The following is a 21,798-nucleotide window of genomic DNA, read 5'->3' on the forward strand; positions in this document are numbered from 1 at the left end:
CATGAACAGCAATCTGTATCGATTGATAAACATCACCAATCACAGCCAGGCTGTGTTAGATAATGTATTGTCCTATTTTGAGAGAGTTCTTCTATGATATGTGCAGCTTTAAACTATCGGCAGCCACGATATATCGTTCGTTCATAAATTATCTGGCAAGTATTGGCACAAATCACGGCAAATATACGGCACTTCCACTGAGTGTTTAGGAGCTTACTCAACTGTTCTTCATGTTTGTAAGAGCTGTTTTCCGTACAAAAAATTATTATTTTAATCATTTATTGCTACAAAATAAAATATTCATAGAATTAAGTTTGTCTTTAGAAATTATATATTCTTATGGGGTTTTATTTATAATTGAAAACATATATTTTGTTAAATCAAAAGTATAACATGACATAACTTACACTGGTCATACAGCTTTGTTGTTTTTGTAAACTATTTTTTTTTACCTCATTCCAAATAAACAATTAAATCTTTAACGGTATGAACATTCATTTGTTAATTATGCTGTTTGCCCATTCCATAAAGTATATCACCGTGTATACTGCTTACATATCCTTTAAGTGTCAAGTGCTGTTTATTAAAGTTAGAGTTAGAATTTATTAAACAATATTTCATATTTATGTGCTTATAAAGTCCATATTCCATACTTTCTTGAAAAAAAAATATCTGTTCAATATAGATGCTGTATATTATACTTTAACTATTAAATTTTCAACAAAGTTACATATATTTAATTTTCTACCAAACCACATAGTTAGCATACCTATACCACAATTAAAGAAAATTATTAAAATAATAATTTTCATTTGCCTAAGGTCTGCTTAAATATTTTACATGGATAAATTAGTTTAACATAAAGGTGAGTGTCTTCAGCTATTGTATTGTACTTGTTATATCTTTTTTGGTGTACTGTTATAAAATGAAGTTAAAAGGGATAAATAAATAAATACCACCGTCCAAACCAGTTATACTTTATCTCTGAGAATCTCTATAACTATTTATAATCTTGGAATAAATGTTAAGATAAATTTGTACATGAAGTAGTTATTACATAACGTTACAATTAGTAATAACTAAACTTTACTTTAAAAACAATAATAAACATATTATCACATGTATTGCAAGGAATGTATGTACAATATTTACACTCGACTTTGAAAGCCTTCATGATAATCTAGTTGTAAAATACCTACAATTACGTTATTTGTAATTTACTCTATACATGTTCATCAGTTTTTACATCATCAGTCAAAAATCTTTTTAACGGTTGCCTTTAGTCTTGACAGTCTAAGCTATAACAGTAACGAACTCTTTCAAATTCGCAAATGAACATAAGACCATGATTACCCTGAATCAATCTAAATGTGTTGTAATATTACAGGTAGTAATAATAAATAAACGATTTTGAATATTGATTGGATGTATTAGATATAAAACAAAACTCGATTGTATCATAAAAGTATAACTGAACCTAAAAATTGTGAAAATAGTATTAAATTCATTTAATTTGTGTCTTACTCAACTCCTTGAATAAGAGTTAACCAAACTTTTTACTTTGAAATTGTGATAAACCCGGTTTTGTACACAACGTCTTAAAATGTATAAAAACAACTTATATACTTGACAAAATGCACAACCACATGGTATTCTTCGGATTCCTGATAAGTGTTAGGCCTCACAATATTTAAGTGTTCTATCGTCTGTTCCCACAGTCCTGCTTGTACTTGAATACTCGCTTTACACTAAGAATCCATCGGATCACCTCAGAAGGGTTACAAAGAATGTCACTAGGACTGGTAATGTCGAGCTGATCACGTGACTTGTACCGCCATGCTGCATAGCTGCTGGGTGCTCTCCTGAAAAACACGACAACATAACTTGTAACGGATCAAATTTAAAATAGTGAACAGTTTATATTAAGGTTGTAGCTGTAAACCAAGCGATATTTGGGGAGTATTCATCCATATGTACATTAAATATAATTTAATCTTAAATGGTGACCATACAAAGATAGGTATTTTAAGCCAAGTATGAATAGATATGAGTGTAGGATGAGTGACACGATCGCATAGTCTTGGTATTGACTAAGGCTGACATGTTCCTTAGTCGCAGTTGTTGATTAATAGCCCATACAGCCAATGCCAACTAAGGACCCACAGTTTATAGTGGAATCCAAACCATATTTTCGTCTTGTAAATAACGAATTTATCTAACTATCCACTTGAATTATATTTTTACTGTTTAGTTTACCAACTAAGATTTCTTAAAGGAGATCAACATCTTTGTTTTAATAGTAATAGAGTTGCATAGTCCTATGAGCTTTGGAAATGTTTTAACAAATGTATAAATCATCCCCTAAAACCTTTGCTATTATTTCATACGATCAAATACTTGGGGAGTCTTAAAAGAACGAGATGACTTTTATAAAAACAAATTCGTTTTTTGGAATCCATATCTTCAATAAGCAGTGTGAAGGATAGCCAGTTGACGTAATGAAAAAAGCATACATCCCTTTTGTGTTTCACCTTGAAAATACTTCTGATGTTGTTACCTACATGAACAAATCTAAATTTGTATATATGTCTTATAATGTGAAGATAAAAGGAAAATTTGGTTCAAACTTTAGTTTTAATAAAACTGTCAATAATATTCTTTCAACCTAAGTTCTAGGTTACAGTCTAGAACCATTTTAATCATTACTTAGGACTAGGCCTAGGGATTGTGTCCTTAACGAGTAGACAAAAGGCATTGGTTGCAATACAATAATATGTTATTGCAAAAGTCATCTCAGAGCCAAATATATAATGTGGATAAATAATGAGTGCATACAGTTTAATGTGAGGTAGAACCGATTAAATATTTAGTACGTCCAGTTTTACCTAACATCATCTATGGTTTAAAATTAAAATGAGTGTCAAGTTTACGTTTCATTACATTCAACCACCCAGGATTTGTTTTATTTTTTTTTTACGAAAAAAGGTTCAAAATATGAATTTAATCTACCAACCATTGAGCACGTGCACGTATACACTGGCTGGGTTGGCGTTGGACGGCACACACGTGTAGTTTCCAGAGTCTGTTAGAGCTGCCTTGGTGACCAACAGTTTACTGGTCGTCCCAGCCTCCGTCTTCTCCGTCTCCAGGGAGATGCCCCCTCGGGGAGAGTCAAAGTCCACCACGGAAACGCCCTGGTACCAGAGGACCGAGCCGGGCGGTGTCGAGTGGATGTTGACGGAGCAAGTGAGACTGATGGTGGAGCCCTTCTTGACGTAGACTTCCTCGGGACCCCAAATGTTCGCTTGGGCCGCTGCAACACCAGCCGCTTTAAAATAACCAATAGGTTAGCCTATCATGCAGTCAAGATGCAAATTAGATTAGGAGCTAACTTATAAAATGTTGGTCTTATTTTGCATTTGTTAGATGTAATGTGAATACATTACTTATATTCTGAAATGTTTTAAAGTCAATCGGATGTCAAAGCTTATCAATTTTGATTGCTTGTCATCAAGTTTGTATATTTCAAAAATCCGATCAGAGAAGTCTACTGCACAAATCTGTTCATACAAATAGATTTAAATAGTACGAGTTGGCTTGCATTAAATATATTCTGTTGTTGATTATTTTAATTCTATAACACTAATTAATGAAATTACAAATCCATTGCACAGAGAACACGGGACTTTTCCCTAGACACCACGAAGTGTACCATTGAATGTTTTCTCTGTACCTTACTCCTATGTGGTTGGTGTCATATTTGATTTACAAATAAACAAATCCGTAAATAAAAGGTTTTGAAATGTCGTATTACTGGTAATGTTGTACGTATTACGTAGTGGTTGTAGGCTATGTAAGACTTGTTTCTATTGTTTGTTTACTACTTGTCGCATTATTTAGATAAGGGTATGCTAATAATGATTAAAGTTAGAAGTGTCCACCGCAATTGTCCTAGGGCTATTCAACTTTTGGATTGATTACATTATCCTAAAGGTTTGATAATAAAAAGCTATTCCGACTTATCATTTTTAAACCTTGTCATATGTAATTAAATGGTATATTTCATGGTATAGGTTTTTTTTTTCATTTTCACGTAAACGTAAAACTAATCTTTCTTATGACACCAATCCAGTATGAAGGAAAACACTTAAAAGAAAATGCTCTACGGATTATTTATATTTCATGGACATTATACTATACTTTAATAAGAATGTAATATGTTTAAGTGAATAGTATTAATAAAAATCTTATATAATGGTAATTTAAATATTAATGTTTCTTTTGTAGGAACGAATTTATTGTATAACAAAAAAAAATTATAACTATCTTTTATCCGACTTCTAGTAAAAATCTTTAATCATACTGTGAAAGAAAATGACCGAAAATCCCAATGCTGGACTTAAGTTTATAATCGCATTTTATAGCAGTAAATTACTGATCGAATAGTTAATGTTGTAGTTCCATTTACCTGATGTGGACCAAACCTGATAAACAATATATGTAATAAACAAGCAAAGTTAATAACCATAAAGTAAATTACCATTCGGTAATCCCCTGTTTGATTTATAGTTAATTGGGGTGCAACCATTACACCGTATAGCTACAAATCAAATCGAATTGCTTCGGTAATTATGTTTTGTTGATAAAGTATAACTGAGTCAGGGACAAAATAAGCTTCTTCTATCAAATGATTTGTTGCTGATGGAGTAAAAAGCTAGCATTTGGTCCATCTTTACGTATTTGCCGAATCGGCAATATTTGTATTTGTAGACGTAATGAACTTTTATTATACTCAAGGTATTATACTTAAGGTTTTATTAATTTGCAAACATTTAATATAAATTTAGTTGCTTACAGCTGCAATAATGATTCAGAAAATAAAAATAGAATAAATTCCAAGTCTAGAGTAAATAATTTAAAACTATAAAAATATAAATGTTGTTACAAAAAAAAAATATTATATTAATAGTGTAGGGCCTAATATTTTAAAAAGACAATTTAACTAGTTATTTTAAATTGTATATAGTAATTATTTCTATAGTGTTATTTTCAAATTATAACAATACAAATTTTAAGTTACCTCTTAATTTAAAAATGCCCATTTATTATACTTGTATGAGAAACATTGATAAAAGACACGTTTTAATGAGATCAAATGGCGAAAAAAGTGTTTGCTTACGGTGCTATAAAACAATTTTGGATATCAATAAACGTATTAAGAAAGTAAAACAATCACTTCAAAACTTAAGTTCTTGATAATTAGTTAGTTATTTGTTTTCTAGACTATACTCATTGTAAACCTTAATATCAGTCTATTCCAGAGATTAAAGGATAAATTGGAAATTTTAAAACCAAAAAACAAATCTTGAAAATTTATCTGGTATTAAATTTTCCTAGAATGGATTTGGATTAACAAAATTTGGTAGTAGGAAGTGTTGTTTGGATTGCATTTTTATATTATTTCTTAGGTCATGTAACAATTGTATTTCATGGCCAGTTTATTTTATTGGACCTAGTAAAATGAATAAATACATAAAATAGGAAATAAACTATCTCCAAAGCTTTATCTTAGCGTTTATTCTATGTTATGATTATCCGCGAAAAATACATTTATTATATTAATTTGATAAAACAAATTAAAATTATCTGATTTTTTTACGATTTGTACCTTTAACTCCTGTAATCGAGTTAACCAATAATTAAGCCCTTATACAACTTCAAGCTTTATAATGCACATCACTTTGTAACAAGAGTATCAAAACGAATCACATAGAGAGATGAGTGTAAATACTATTAACTTGATTTAGTGACTTAGTCATAGCGTACATATCTGTAACTGCATCATCAAAACTTTACAGCAAATAATGGCTACACAATATGATTGATCAAAAATCTTAGTTTGAAGTCACATGATTACAAGCCAATAGTTTACACCACTTGTAATATCAAAATTAAGATAATGCTCAATTTTATATTCCAATTTGTTAAACAAAATATTTATAAATAACTTTACAGCGTTACTTGCAGATATACTTATAACGTTACCATACTCTTGTTAAGTTTTTATTGTTATTCATTTTTGATGTTTATCAAATTCAGGCCTTTTTAGAAGTTACTCCGAAAGAAACTGACACATTGTAACATAAATCTTTATTTAAAAATGATTAACTACATGGTATTTTACATATGAACAAATAAAAAAAAATCTAAAAGTATTTTATGATATTCAATACATCTTAATATGCCCACTTGTAATGCTCTGTTGGCGATAAATCAAAATTTAGCACATCGCACACCTTTGCTGCATTTCTCGGGGATGGAATTAACATTGCATGGGTAACGCCGGCAGAGCCTTAAACGGTGGCCATATTGAGTTTTAATAAATACCATGTAGTTAAAGTAAAAAAATTCATGTTAAAATGTCTGAGTTTTTTTACCACCCTGTATGTAAAACAAGTAAATTTACACATACATTGCATAAATCAAAAGATTAAGGCCTATTCTAAAAAATGCATTCCATTCCTCGAAGTGTTTTCTAAACGATGTAAATGATGAAAAGGATTCAGTTAGTGTTTGAAAGTCAACCATATCTCAGACCTGTTTAGCAAATATATTATCATTTAAACCAAGTAATTTATATCGAATTGTTGATAGACCTTTCACTCTTGGTTTATTATCTTTAATATTTTAATACTTTTCATTGAATGGCGACTATTCAAAGTAGGTATTTTAAGCCAAGTATGACAGGAGAAGAGTTTAGGATGAGTGGCGCGATCTTGTAGTCTTTTTATTGACTAAGACCGACATATTCCTTAGACACAGCTGTTAATTAATATCACATACAGCTAATGACAACTTAGGGAGGCATCTATCCTGCTGTCGATAAATTCTATAGACATACGATTTCGTTTGAATGTCTTTTGTTTACTTGTATACTTACACATATTGCACGTTTTCTAATTAAACTTTAGTCAACTAATTATATGCTATACAAAATTGCCATAGCTATGTGTACCTCATAGTAATCGTACGATTTAAAGCTTTGACAAACTAAAGCGAAAATCGCTGCCAAGCACTAGTAATCGAAAAAATACATAAATAAATTGAAAAGAAAATATCCAATGCATAGGATACACTACATGCTAGTCTGCAGAAGCTAGAAAGAAGCCATGCGATCCAGGAAGAAGACGAAATATTGTGAAAGAAATATGAAAGAGTGAGATAGAAAGAGTAAGGACAACCTTGTTTGGAGATTGCGGGGCCCTGTTTTGGTGCCTGAGGTCCGGGAATAGACTCTGAACACAAGAACAATCAGTAAATCAAAAGAGGGTTGAGACAAATGAAAAAGGGGTACGCAGACTGGATGTCATGCGTTAATGCTAAGCGTACATCCAAATGTATTTCGCTTCTGGAAAATGTGTTTCAGTTTTATACAATCATCTACTTTCTACTCGTGACAGAAGTGCTAGATACCGCATAGTCTGGGTTTAAGCTACATATCACACTAGTAACCTACCTTTCAAAATAGAAATATAGTAATTTTGTTAATTTATAGGCTACATTACTTTTAATTTATATATTATATTATATAGCTGCACCTACCCAAAAAGTTACATTAAATTAGGAGAGTAAAAAAATGGCAATCGACTCCCTCATGGTAAAGTAAGTTGTGTTAAACATATTGATAGTGATAGGTCACTAAAAAAATATTAGTGAGGTTTAAGATGCTTATCATTGAACATTGTAATATATCATAGCTTGATACAGTACCATATTACAAATTCATAACCTAAATACAGTAACAGATCATTGCCTACTACTAAGGATCTTGCTTGCTTGGAATTTCAAAACCATAAAAACAATCTAAAAATAAAAAGACTAATTGAATAAACACTATTTAATTTTATGACATTTTAGATAAGTTTGCATAAGCCAATAATATTTAATGTTCCACTAATTGAACTGAGAAAAATCATACGTATCGTACCAAATACATTTATTTTTCAGGGTAGGCCCTACATGTATCATTTGAAAATAGGTCTTGAATTATTAATTATTGTTTAGTCACACTATGATAGTCTGCTACTCTAAAAAAACTATAGAAGGAACCTAATTGTTCACCGTGGTTCCTAGCCCATGACAATACTGACCTTCCACATTGAGCATGATAGGCAAGCTAATCTTGGGCTCCGTGTTCACTTGACACTCGTATATCCCTGCGTCCCTCTTCTGGACGTACTCGACCCTGAGGTTCCACTCGTCACTGGCTTCAGGGTGAACCACTCCGAACCTCCCGTCACCAGTGTACGTGAAGATGTTACTGGTCAGGATGTGGAGGTCTCGCTTTCTCATCCAGGACACCTGGAAATATTCGATGGTTTAAAAGTAATAGTTAGTTTGAAAAACTAATCCCATAGTTTATCTAACAGATTGAATGATATTTGTGTGATAAAAGTTGTATATTTCATCACTGGGATGTAATCTTTATCTTCTCCACCAAAGCTCGAATTTCGTGACCGAAGCAACGATGCACAGGAAATAAATTACGTCGTCTATTACGAAGGTGTTAGTGTGCATACATTTCTATGTAAAACTATTGAGAAAAATTCAACAATACGCTACAACTGATTAAATCAATCTATACATAATTTTTACTCATGTCATTTCCCATAATCTAAATTAACAACAGCGGACGTTTACTCCCAAGGATCTAAAAGGGTTTTTACTCTATATGCCTTGGGAGTAAAGAGCTGATTTTAACACGTTGAGCATGTTTTAAAATGACCTTTTTGCTGACGTATATAAAAGTATACGAAATTTATATACATTTATGTACACAAGCGTTTCATTATGCTGGAAAAGGGTTGAATTTCAAATCGCTGTTGCTAAAACAGTGTAACAGGTAGTAAATACTATATGCTGTATATCACAAATTTATTGGTATAGTAAAAAAAAAAAAAACACTGCAATTTAGAGAGTGTTTTTCAAGAGGTAGCAGATATTTATCAATTCGATGTCACATTGGTTAACTACCTTTGTGTATGCTGCAAGCTTGTTTACTATACTTCAACGAATGTTAGGTTAACTACATTTATCTGCTAGTTCGAGAATTCAGATGAATCGGATCCCAATCAGTCTATATTATTACGAGTTTAGTAAACTTTGCAACAATAGTTTGTTCTTAAAACTCAGGAAAAGCTGTTATGCAATATAACAATAGTTATAAAGTTAATCATCCTTGGGAAAATCTGGGATTTATCTCTTCATTTTCGTTGGTACATAAGCTTATTCTGTACGAGTTTTTATCGTTGGAATATAATATATTACAATGACCATATTTAACCATCACAAGTATTCAATAACATTCACTGTATAATATAAACACTTACAGTTCTGTCTCCAAGATGTTTTACTCGACAGTTGAGAGTGATGGCTTGACCAACCACAGCTGTGACGTTCCTAGGACCCACGTCATCGAAGTAGGGTCGTTCCACGACCCTTGGCGGCTCGGCGTACCTGCTGCCTCCCCCAGACATGGATATGGGCCGAGGTGGCGGTCTGGCGATCGTGGGACTCTCTCCTATTGACACAATGGACGACTCTCCTGAAACAGCGAGATCTTATGTTATGTAGGGATTGAAATGGTTTGAATAGGTAAAACGAGAAACATTGGTCAAGTAAAGTTTTTTTCAACTTCAATTAACTCTAGCTCTAGTTAGATAGTTTAACAGGCTCGTTGAGTTTATCGATGTGGTATTGACGTAAGTTAGGCTACGTTTAATACAGCAAATAACCTTTGTCAATGGGTAGTAACATTACAAGAGTGGGAAACTGTAAAAAAATAAGTATTGGTGACAATAGCAAGATTAGTATTCTTAATCCAGATTAACGTATTATATTATTTTAGTAGGTAGTTAGGCCTACTTGATTACCAGTTTTAAGGTTAGAATATTGGTATACAACCCCGATGACTCACTAATAATTGGCATTTAAAGTCATAAAAAGGCACAGAAGAATAATAAGAATTATTAAAAAAATTAAATTTTTCTGTTAAAGTTTGCTTTGTTTTAAAGTCGTACACAAAACTCAGTGCTTAAATGTAATGTTTTATTTATTTGGCTTGCATTAATTAAATTGTATTCTTATAATATAAATTACCTTTATTTTTTCTAGCATTATGTACTTTTATAAAATCCAAATGCAATAGATCGAGGACTATTATGACACCGTAATGTTATGCAAGTACCATATCAATCGGTACTTATTCTTCCAAACTGATAACGCTATTTTAAACAGGAAAGAAATTAATAGAATAATTCCAGAGGTTAATCAATTAACAAAGAAGTATATGAAAGCTGGCGTAGCAAGAGAAGGAAAACAAATTGCACTTCGAAGTAAGTGTAAGACTGTCATTGCTTTTTGGAGAAACAGCTATTTTGATCAAATATAAAAAAAAATTGATCTCCCTCCCACTGATCAAAATTCTGTGTTATGACCAAAAATGTCGATTTACTGATACGATCCAAATACGACCCGAAAGATTTCCCTAAAGCAGACAGAACCAGTATCAGTAGTATTGACTCCCTACGTCAGATGACAGACCATGAATGACAACTTATTTTCCCATATGTTAACCAATTTTGTAGGTTACTAAATCGTAATAATTATGTTTACTCTCTCTTTATTTAAAGTATATTTTAATAACTTCACTCTATTTATCGCAGTAAGAAAGATTTTCGAGAAACCTCGAGAGTAGGGTGTACCCTCGATTTTGCCGGGTTTCACCTAGTAATAATTATACTAAAAGTACTTTAAAATTGTTTAGGTAAATATATTTTATTAAACCATGATATACCTTTCTAAACATTTGCCAAGCTACGCACACACATCATCAGCATTACAAATACAAAATATCTGCTGATCCCGTTAAAACCATTCATAAGTGTATGGTTGGAAACAGATTGTGTTAAGTACATATTATAACTAAAAACTTGTTTAGGCACTTTAACTTTCCTATTACACCTCTTTGCATTAGTTTACGCAAACCTACTCAATATTCCTTTTTAGGTCATCAAAGTTCAAACACGAAACTGTAATATTCTACCCGTAGACTCCGCAATGTATAATGGGGTGTAATAAATCAGCTGCTCATAATTAGACGCTCGTTCTCGTTGATAAAAACGAGGCAAAGGCCATTAGTTACAGCAGACAGCGCTCTTGTTGTGGCGTCGTTTTTAGGTGTGGCTTCAAGTCTCATGACATTATTATTAAACTGGTATGCTGAAAATGAGTTATGCAGACGCTTGTGACGTAAAACAACGTGTACAGCAGAAAGGTTTATTTTTCTGTTATTAATGCATTTTTATACTATCCTTCTTGATGATAGAAGGTAAAGACGTCATTAAAATAATGTGCATTTATTTCACAAAACTGGCCCTATTAGGTAAAAAAAAATCTTCTTGCTATGATACAATTTTAGACTTGTTAATAAAAGCAAAGACTAGCTGGACAGTAAATGTTTGCAAATAATCCCGTTTATGGTTTTTAAGTACCTTCTGTAAACTTATTAACGTTAAGTATTGGTTGCAATCATCATCACAGCATTAAACAATTTAAGTTACATAGAAGCTGTTTTATCGGGGTATTAAAAACGACTGTGTTATTAATATTTTTGTTTTCCTGAAATTAAACAACGTCCTAAACTAAATAAATATAACACCTCGAAATAAAATATTTTGCAAAGCAAAACAACATTTTCCTATAGGCTTACAGTAGCCTATGTCTTATGGTAAGCCTTAGCCCCGGGAGAAATTTACTTTTTACTTTATTACTTTGAGGTCCACTGAAAGCAAAAACACCATTAGTTCAAATTCACGTCTTTGACTGTTAGGACGGCAACTAAAGTGAAAATTGGCAGATTTTTTTGTATTTTTGGTACAAACGTTTTTAAAGAGTTTATTTAAGGGGTATTTTTGGTACCAAAACTTTTTTTTAAGGGGGCTCGTGAATCGGTGCGATTGGATTATGGACTATGATTTTATTGAGTAAAATTGGTGGTTTCCCTATAAAAATCTAAACTTAGCAATTTCCTCATTAACCATTTTATTTGGCTTAAAGACAAATAATTGAGTATGTTTGAAGCATTGTTTCCACTAAATATTTACTAAGAAAATTACTAAAAACCCGTAAATTTAACATTTTTCAAAGTATTTATTTAATTCTGAGCTGTTAACATATCACAAAAATATACTATATTACATTGTCCTTAGGAATATACTTAAGCTTTCATCAAACTCGATGCTATTTGGACAGGTGTGAAAACTTTGAAGTAATATTCAAATAAAATCCAATCAAGCAAATAGAAATTTGCTAAGTCTGCAGGATTGCTGAGGCAGGTTATTTGTTTATTCAGCGTACAATGCATTATACAAAGGTGTTTATTAGATATAATGCCTCTTGCTTATCTAGCATCAGGTAATTAGCTTAATGTTCCTCTTGAGATTTCTCTGCTTAAACGCCTTTTCATATTTATGACCTGGCACGAAGGGGGTTGTATCCAACATCATTTAGCAGTTTTTATTTTATAACAGTTCTTTTGGTTGTTGAATCATTGACATACGTTGTTTAATGCAGTTGTGATTAACAAGTCTATTAAAATTAGAGCTAATTTGTTATAACTTAGCTCATGTTAGTGGAGGAAACATGTAAAAAACATGAAAAATATAAAGCCAGAAGTAATTTATTAAATAATAGTACTACCAAAAATAGAGTAATCTACACTTTTGTAGCACAATAAAATGGTTGTAGAATTGGTTCTTATTATTGCTTTGCATCTTATCTTTTATACGGAGGATATCAATAAGATGTGTTGGTTCGGCATGCGGGGTTGGTTCGGCAGATTGGCCACAACCTAAACCCCAACTCTCACTTGTTAGCTGCGGGGAGCTACCTTCTGCCACTGGGTGTTGGTCCCCTTACAGAACCAAGTTAGGGGGCCCTAGACTAAGGTGTAATGCGATCCGTGCCAAGAGCCCTAGACTAAGGTGTAATGCGATCCGTGCCAAGAGTCTTGTGGCACTGGGGGCCTAATATTCAGTATCTTAACGGAGCCTTCTGGGAACCAGGGGTAACCCAGTAGTACGCACCCCTTACCTCTCTAATCGGGTCACTGGGGAGGTGGACTTAGATAACCGGTATTCGTGAGAACAATGTAGACAATCTGACCCAAATGGAGGAGGAAGGTCTACTGAAATCTGACGATGACGACAAGCTCGCAGAAACCGGAAAGGAACGAAAAACGACTTTCCAGGGGTGAGTTGCAAAGATGGAGGATAGCGGATGCTTTAGCCAAAGGCAAAAGGTGCTACCCAGAAGTGAGAGGATGCTGGTGTGGGCTGCTAAGCACCCCAGCCTCCCTGCAAACTCTGCTCCCTACAAAGCCAGTTCCTCCGGGAACTAGGATGCTGGGAAAGCTGTGAAGGTATATTTATGTGCCCAGCCCTACAAGGTCTGCGTATGAGATCCCTCGTACGAAAAACGACTTTCCAGGGGTGAGTTGCAAAGACGGAGGATAGCGGATGCTTTAGCCAAAGACGAAAAGGTGCTATCCAGAAGTGAGAGGAGGCTGGTGTGGGCTGCCAAGCACCCTAATTCTCTGCTGCCTGCAAAGCCAGTTCCTCCGGGAACTAGGATGCTGGGAGAAAGCAGGGCAAGGGTGGTACCCCCAAAGCTGACTCTAATGAAGCTTCCAGGAAGAAACGTGGAGGCTGTGCTGACGCAGCCACAAAGGATTGGCTGGTCAAGCAAGTTCAGGAGCTGAGTCCTTTCAGGGAAATCTGGCTACGGCTTGCACCAGCCAGAGACCTTGTGAAAGCTGTGAAGGTATATTTATGTGCCCAGCCCTACAAGGTCTCTGTATGAGATCCCTTGGCCTATTGATGGGAGATCAAAGGGAAGAACAGGTTACCATAGTCAAAAGGCTCTCACGGTTCACCAAGGACATGGGATTTGACGGAGAATGAGGACCTGTGAACGAGGGTGCACAATAAGCTGTTCTAGCTGCGATGCAATCCCATGGTAACTTTTAAGCCTGGCCCTCTGAAAAAAATAATAATAATAAGATGTGTGTTTAATAATTTACACTAAGGCTAAAACACTGATGTAGTTATGTGTAAGCATTTCGGTATAACAGAATTAAGTCCTAGAAACAAAAAACATTCTACTGACGACAAAAAGTTCTTAATTGTAAGGTAAAGCAAAGCGACTAAATAAATTAATATAATTTGATGAATGGGCATTAAATGCATTAAAATTAAATAAAAACAGGAAAATATTCAGAATTCATTAAAGTAATATAAGGACATTATGTTGCATCTTGTTACTTATAAAAACATTAGAATTTATGATTTATACAATTTTGCAATAAAACATCCTAACATCTAAAAGGAAAAGGTAATAGGTGCGCATACTGATTGCTACTATTACAATGTTTTTTTTATAGTATCATAAAGAGATCTATAGGCCTATTGATATAGTAAATCACCATTAAAATTTATGTCATACTATCAAAAAACTGCTTTACCCCAATTTAAATACTTTAAAAAGGAAAATGCTATACATTGTTTATTTTCGCCATACCAATTCCAATTTAAAATTTAATGCAGCTTAATTTGTTTCGTATATATTATTAAAATTGTTTCCTCAATAAATTTAAAAATAAATATCAATATTAATAATAAAATTGTCTAAGAAACATAATAAATAAGCCCGTTGTTTATATAACCATTATCGACTTATATCAGTAAAGTCAGGGGTACTTGACGTTTAGCTCACTGCTCTGCGTCCATCCATTATCTGGTAATTTCAGTAATGGCACTTGACTACATAAATCCTGCCCGAGATCGGGAGTAACGGCGAACTTAAATCTCTAGCAATAAAATAAAGATTCTCGTCCATGGCGCAGACATTCACACTTTTTGCGCCCTTTCTCTTGAGGCTGTTGGCTGTGAACGAAATATAAAGTTTTAACAAAGATGGAAAATATATTATTTGGTTACACAGTATATATGTTAACATATTGCATTATAAGTGGCTTGAAACGACTGAGCTTTAGTTTGTTGATGTCCGAAAGATTATTTAAATTAGGTAACATGAGACAACAAAAAATATTGACGTTTAAAATAATTTATACAAAATAGCGAAACAAATCCTACAAAAAAAAGTTATTTTAATTAAAATAAATACGCAAAACCAAGCTCATAAGAGAGGTATTAATAGTGATTTAGTATAAAAATGAGCCCAAATTACCATAAAACTAAAGATTCATGCCTTTTGACATTGTCATGCTTAATATGCATGAAATAATGTAGTTTTATGAAGCTGTGGTGTAAATAGTTTATTACTTGTTTCATAATATCCTAACCAGGTTTGTTAGAAGTATCATATAACTGTGAACCAGCAGCTACAATTAGTGTTGTTAGGATTAGCAATTTGCATAATTGACAGTAAATCACACAGCAATGTCGAAAGTTAAACCCATTACAATGAATCAGTGTAATGGATCGCTTTCCGTCAGAATCTAAACTGTAAATGTTTTCTAAAGCTTAACCAATTAAATACTTAAGTCATTTGTGTGGGAAATGAAATCAAGAAGTAATGAAATAGTGTGATACATTGTGTATAACTATACATTTATTAACAAATACTCATTATTTTAAACAAATCAGTTTAAGTTTGGCTCATATTTATAATTTAATGGTTAGCTATTTTAATAGTTAGATTTGAAATGAAATGAAATGAAATGAAAAATAGCCTTTTTAATCAGGCAAAGTTAGCTTATTTAGATAAGTTAAATTATGTTAAGATTTAGCTTAAGTTAGTTAGTTGCTTATTTGCTTTTTAGATTTTCGGGGCCTAATAAGGTTTACCAAAGCGTTTTCCAAACGCAACTCACCAGGTCGTTTCACAAAAATCATTGTCGTTAAGAAGTAAATATTTAGACATGATTGTGAGTAGCTTTGTTACATTTTATCAAATAATATTTTTACATTTATCTGGCGTTTGCGTATATTTTCAAAGAATGTCAATCAAACTACCTCCTTATTAAATTGCATTGAATATTTTGTGTACAATTAAGTTTAGATTAAGGAATGTACCAAGAACATGATGAAAAGAGCCAAAACCTTAAATTAAATGTGCAACCTTGTCGTAGAAATGCTCTTCAATGGATAATGGCTTCTTAGAACCCCTACTAAAGAGTCTTTCTTGAAGTAGAAGCAAGTGCTAGAGCTGGTCCTTTGACGGCTCATTCTTGTTGTACGTATGTACAAGTACTTCTTGCTATGTTGGTTAAGCAAAAATAATTAATATGAGTGAAGTATAAAAAACAATTAAATATGATTGATTATCTATGATAGGAATTGCCAAAATTAGAACCGCCCGCCACTATTTTACATTGAGTTGCGGTGTTTAGATTTGGCTAGGTGAGTTTAGCTTTGTTTAGGTAAGTTATACTTCCACCAAAGTATACTTTAAAAATCGTTACCTCGATCTAAACTCGTGAAAATGATGACACGAATACTTGTTGATGACTCTATAAGGTTGGCTCTTCAAAAATACAAAACATGTAAACTTTTGTTGTAATCAATCTTATTTGTTTGTTATTATCAAAAACTAATAAAAGCTAAACTGTACTAAACTGAAATAATCTACAGTCTCAGCACAGAGTGAACTAGTTTTATTAAAACGACCCAATTGCTTAAAATATTCATATCGAATTTTTATTTATTTATATTCATATCGAATTTTTATTAATTAATATTTGAATCGTATGAAAATTATGGCCAATGCTGTTTAATATATTTAACCAATAAATCATCCGCTTATATATCCTTAGGCCTATTTAAAACTGCTGTTGCTTGAAACCCGTTTTTTCTTATGATATGTGTTCATATAATTAATGCTCACGGACCAATTTACTTATTGGTATGAGGTGTGGCCAAATGTAATATTTTTTATATTAAAAACTTCTATACATAATACGTTTTAAAACTTTTAAAGGGAGAATACTAGTTTCGAAACATCTTTAGCTTATTTTTATTCAGGATCGTTAAGTTATAATTAAGTATGAATCATTAATATTTTTCAAGATAGTAATTTAACATCCAATATCTATTCTGTTTAAAAATGATTTAGATATTAAATATTAAGTTTACGTCATGAAAATTAAACATTTCATTAACTATTTTAGGTTTTACAAATATTCAATTGAAATAACCAGCAAAGCCAAGATCTCTTTACGTTGACACCGATAGTACTATATGGTACGATAGACTGGGGCGGAGCTGACAAGTGGGGTTGTTGTAGTTCCTCTACCCGCCACGCCAGCAGCACCTCCGTATTGATCTGATCATTACCATTGTCTGCAGCGACACCTGTACAGGAGTGTTTCTACCGCAACATCCCATGCGAATTACGCTTGTTATCTTAATTACAAACAATTATAGCTTAGACTGAGTCTCTCATTAGACTTAGTAGATGAGCGTTTGTTCTTGGTATCAACAAGGAAACACCAAAGGTGAAATGAAACCGCAGCTTTGTAGCGTGTCTGTTTGCTTTGGTGCGGTTTATTTAGAAGTCGCTTCGTTGGTAAAGACAGTTTCTTATTAGGAAAACTTTGGGGACTATTTATAATAACAATCTTTTTACCACAATAACCTAGAATGTTGAAAAAGGTCACCCGTGAAGCAACTACCATGGTTGAAGAGGTTTGTTGGAAAAGTTACGATTAGCATTTGTCCCAAATCAGATTGCTATAAATTGCTATAAAATAATGCTATAAAAATTATTTATCTTGTAAAGGTAAAAGAAAAAATACTGTTAATCAGCTTCACTTTAGCTTACAAAAAACATAAAATAGTATTAATATTTTGGAGCTTTTTATTGAATTAAATATTATTACTTTTTGAGAGCATTTCAATAATAATAAAAATGGTTTAACTATAAACAAAGATGTACGTAATATGATCTTAATAAAAATAATTCATCCAGGATTTGGTCATTAGTCTTAATTTATTTTGTTAAAAAAGTACGCCAAGTAAGTAATAAATATACTACAATTGAATTCTAATTATTTATTTCATTGTTGTAAAATAACCGTATGCAAGTGGTTGTTTTATTTTTCCAGTTAACGGCTATCCTATTAGTGTAAGTCAATTCTTATCATTACGTTTTATAAACAACTATACAAATTATCCATTGCAGCATGTAGGCCTTAAAATAAAACGATTTCATGAGGTTTTGGAGTGTTAAATCTGTACCAGCCATTAGGTAAAAGATTTTGCAAACATAGCTAAAATAGTATACCGAACCAATCTGATTCTGTAATTTACAGTATTTACACACTATAAATAAAACAGCATGATAGTAGCATCAGATAAGCAGAACAAACATCTATAGTGTTAATGTTAGTACACAAATAAGTGAGTATGCAAGTTAACCTACAGGTACCTATAAATATCCTTACGATGCGGAAAAAATATAGTTCAGGTATATAACGATATTATTTTAATGTTGAAATTTGTTCTTTAGTATGAATAAAAATCTAGAATACTGTAATAGTTAGAAGAAATAAGCTGAAAAGTTATATTTGGTCTACTTACATATGCAAAAGTTAAATTGGATCCTTATTTCCTCATTCAATAAGCAACATGGTTGCCCTACTTATTTCAGCATGTTCAACCTGCAATTGCTTGAATGGTACTCTATGCCAATTTGCCTTGGGGAAGCATAGCACAAAAGCAGGTTTTTTTGTTGGTGGCTTCTTTTAACATTGCGTTTACCCGTCCACATAGGCTATGGGCATGTGTGTAAAACGTATCCAGCAAAGCTCATGGTTGGCGTCTAGGCCTTCAGGAGATACGGGTTCAATCTCCGGCGCTCCCATTAAATATTTAAAAACATTTTACTTTATTAAAAATAATACTACTAGATAGTTAACTAGTCAGTTAGTTATCTCGTATTAGAGAAGAGCATAAAAACAAGGGTTAAGCCGGTACAATACAAGGATAAACTGTATTGATAAAAAGTAGTGGCCAGCCTCCGAACCTACGACATGGCTGCCTTGGGCCCCGTAGTCCGTGACACTACTGACTGAGCCACCTTCTATATATTAACATACAAAAATTATAAAAATTTTATTTAAAAAAAGTTTAGAATACATGTTGCGTCAACTGATCCTGTTATGTTATAAATAACGAAAGCTGTTTCGTGCTGCTAAGAGCACATCTTCAGGCTGAACTTTTAACTCTGAACACTATTCTCATTGATGTATGAGGCCGTCAGCACTATTATATAAACTCTTCGACACTTTATATTATAATGCTGACGAGCTCATACATCAATGAGAATAATGTTAAGAGTTTAAAATATAACCTGAAGATGTGCTCTTTGCAGCACGAAACAGTAGTCGTTATTTATAGCAGGATCAATTGACGCTGTATTCTGAACCTTTTTAATATTGCTATATCTTGACCCAGAGGCTAACCCATCATGTAATAAAATGACTGAGAATAAAATCTGACCTAAGCTGTTGGATTCGAAAAACAGTATTATTTACGTCACAATGGATCTAGTATCGTTTGACATGCAATGTGGAATTACAACGTAGGACGGAATGTATGGATGTGTTATATGCCACTTCCGTCAGGTAAGGCGCTTACTTCGTCACTGATAAACAACCATAGCGTGTATATGACTGGGTAAAGTACTCGTGCAAGTACCTTGGAGTGTGACAGGAAGTCGGGACTAAAGATAACGATCTACCAGTCTGTGTGAATACTTCAGAGATAACTAGTGTCGTAAGCTACGCTCTTACTGGTAAAGTCACCTTGAATATGTTGCATGTTAAATAGCATGCATGAGCCTGAGCTATCCATAAACATAGACTGTTTTTTTTTCAACTCAGGATGTTTTTAGAGAATTTCCCTTTAGGGAAGTAGCTATTACCGTAAATGGCATGGTAAGACCTAGACCCGGGACCGATTTACTTTTTCATTTTGATGTCCCCAGAGGCCAAAAACACCATTCGTTCAAATTTGTATATATGTATATATATAGACTTATATATATATATATATATATATATATATATATATATATACGTCCGTGAACGCGATAACTTGAGTAATTTTTGTCAGATTTTGATGAAATTTGGTTTAAAGGTGTAAAGCGGGATAAACTTGAATGAGTTCGCGAACCAGCATGATCGGACCATGGGAACGGGGCTTTACGGGGGGTTTTATGGGGTAAAAATTGGTTTATCTCACTTTTGTCCCTCAAAACACAAAATTTCCCAATTTCTCTTTAAACCTTATTAAAGAACTTAAAAAAACAATTAATTTAGTATATAAAAGTATTTTTGTTCGGTTAATAGTAACGGAGAAAATTTAAGAAATTGTAAATTTAAAATTCCCATGTTATTCTTCTGGAGAATATTGTCAAATGTTGTAGTTTGCTTGTTTATAGATATATATTTTGTATTTTGATCAAATTTATTTGTTTTGTACTAAGCTATCAATATTTTACAAAAAAAAACACACTTTATTAGTTTCCTTGTAGCAGCAATCCTAGGTACTCGTTAAACCTAATGTTATTAAAATATATTTAATTCACTTAGAAATTCGCTTAGTCGGCAGGTTTGCTGCGGCGGGGGTATTATTGTTTTCTTGTAGCAATTACAAGAGATCGGTAAAGATGAAATCTTATAGAAGCTATGGTATGACACGATTTTCCTCCTTGGAATTTGAAGTTAGTTTCGATGAAATAGCCCCTATTTCAGTTCCATTCACTTAAGAAACTGGTGGTAAAACAAGGAAGATTGAAAGTAAGTATACGTAAATTTAAAAAGTAAGTTTTTTTTGAATTTTTTACATTTACAATTATACATATAAATAATACACAGTCGTTTCTAAAAAACAACACAAAAAGCTGAACAAGGCAAAAAACATGTTCGCACTCTGATATTCCATATGTTTGAATATATTTAATAAAAAATAATTAAGAAAATACAATTTCTTGTAGGCCTATTCCATATAAGAGACAGCAAACTACATAGTATGAATCAATATGTAAGATGTTCACATGCTAACTACAGTGGGGTGAACAGGATCTTGGGATAACGATCTTCTCAATAAGAATGTGCTTACTCTTTACTCTTGGGTCATACCCATACGGTTTTGCTTCATCCAGTGTCATGTGTTGTATATAAAATAATGTTTCTCTGTGTCATATTCATATGCCTTTACCCCATTCAATGTCTTAGGTTGTATATGGAATCATGTTTTCTATGTAATATTCATACAGCTTTACTTCATCCATTGTAGTTGGTTGTATATAAATAATGTTTTCCTGTGTCATATTCATATGGCTTTACTTCATCCAGTCTCGTTGGTTGTATATAAAATCATGTTTTTTGTGTATTATTAATGTGGCTTTACTTCTTCCTGTGTCATAGGATGAATATAAAATCATGTTTTCCCTGTATTATCCATATGGCTTTACTTTATCCAGTGTCATTGTGTTTTTCTTTCCCACTTTTATAGAGTTAAACGTCATAAAAGCCCTATATACAGTGTTTTAACAAGATCAATAAAATATATAAACATTATCAAGTTAGATTAGTTCCATTGGCAGTCAGTACAAGTAATATTAAGTTAACTTAGATAACTTTTAAGTTTAACTTAAATTTTATAGCTGAGAAATCCAATGTTAAAGTTAAGAATTCAATGAACATTTCAAGCT

At 32.6% G+C, this 21,798-nt stretch overlaps 1 protein-coding gene across 4 annotated transcripts in view; it reads right to left on the bottom strand.

Moving 5' to 3' along the window:
- Positions 1-961: 961 nt before the first annotated feature.
- LOC129002550 (hemicentin-1-like) overlaps positions 962-21,798 on the bottom strand; it is a 193,616-nt gene continuing 172,779 nt past the window's right edge. The window contains exons 2-6 of one of the 4 annotated variants that reach the window (XM_054430430.1): positions 9,390-9,604; positions 8,151-8,361; positions 7,242-7,295; positions 3,014-3,313; positions 962-1,862 (exon numbers count right to left, since the gene is read on the bottom strand). In XM_054430430.1, coding sequence (XP_054286405.1) covers positions 1,765-1,862; positions 3,014-3,313; positions 7,242-7,295; positions 8,151-8,361; positions 9,390-9,604 — 878 coding nt within the window. In that variant the 3' untranslated portion in view covers positions 962-1,764. Of the gene's footprint in view, positions 1,863-3,013; positions 3,329-7,241; positions 7,296-8,150; positions 8,362-9,389; positions 9,605-21,798 lie in introns of all 4 variants that reach the window. The other 3 variants (XM_054430429.1, XM_054430432.1, XM_054430431.1) reach the window with 3 other exon arrangements.

Source organism: Macrosteles quadrilineatus, unplaced genomic scaffold (genome assembly GCF_028750875.1).
Source record: "Macrosteles quadrilineatus isolate MER2022 unplaced genomic scaffold, UCM_ALF_1.0 Scaffold_9__3_contigs__length_116548681, whole genome shotgun sequence".
Taxonomy (NCBI): Eukaryota; Metazoa; Arthropoda; class Insecta; order Hemiptera; family Cicadellidae; genus Macrosteles; species Macrosteles quadrilineatus.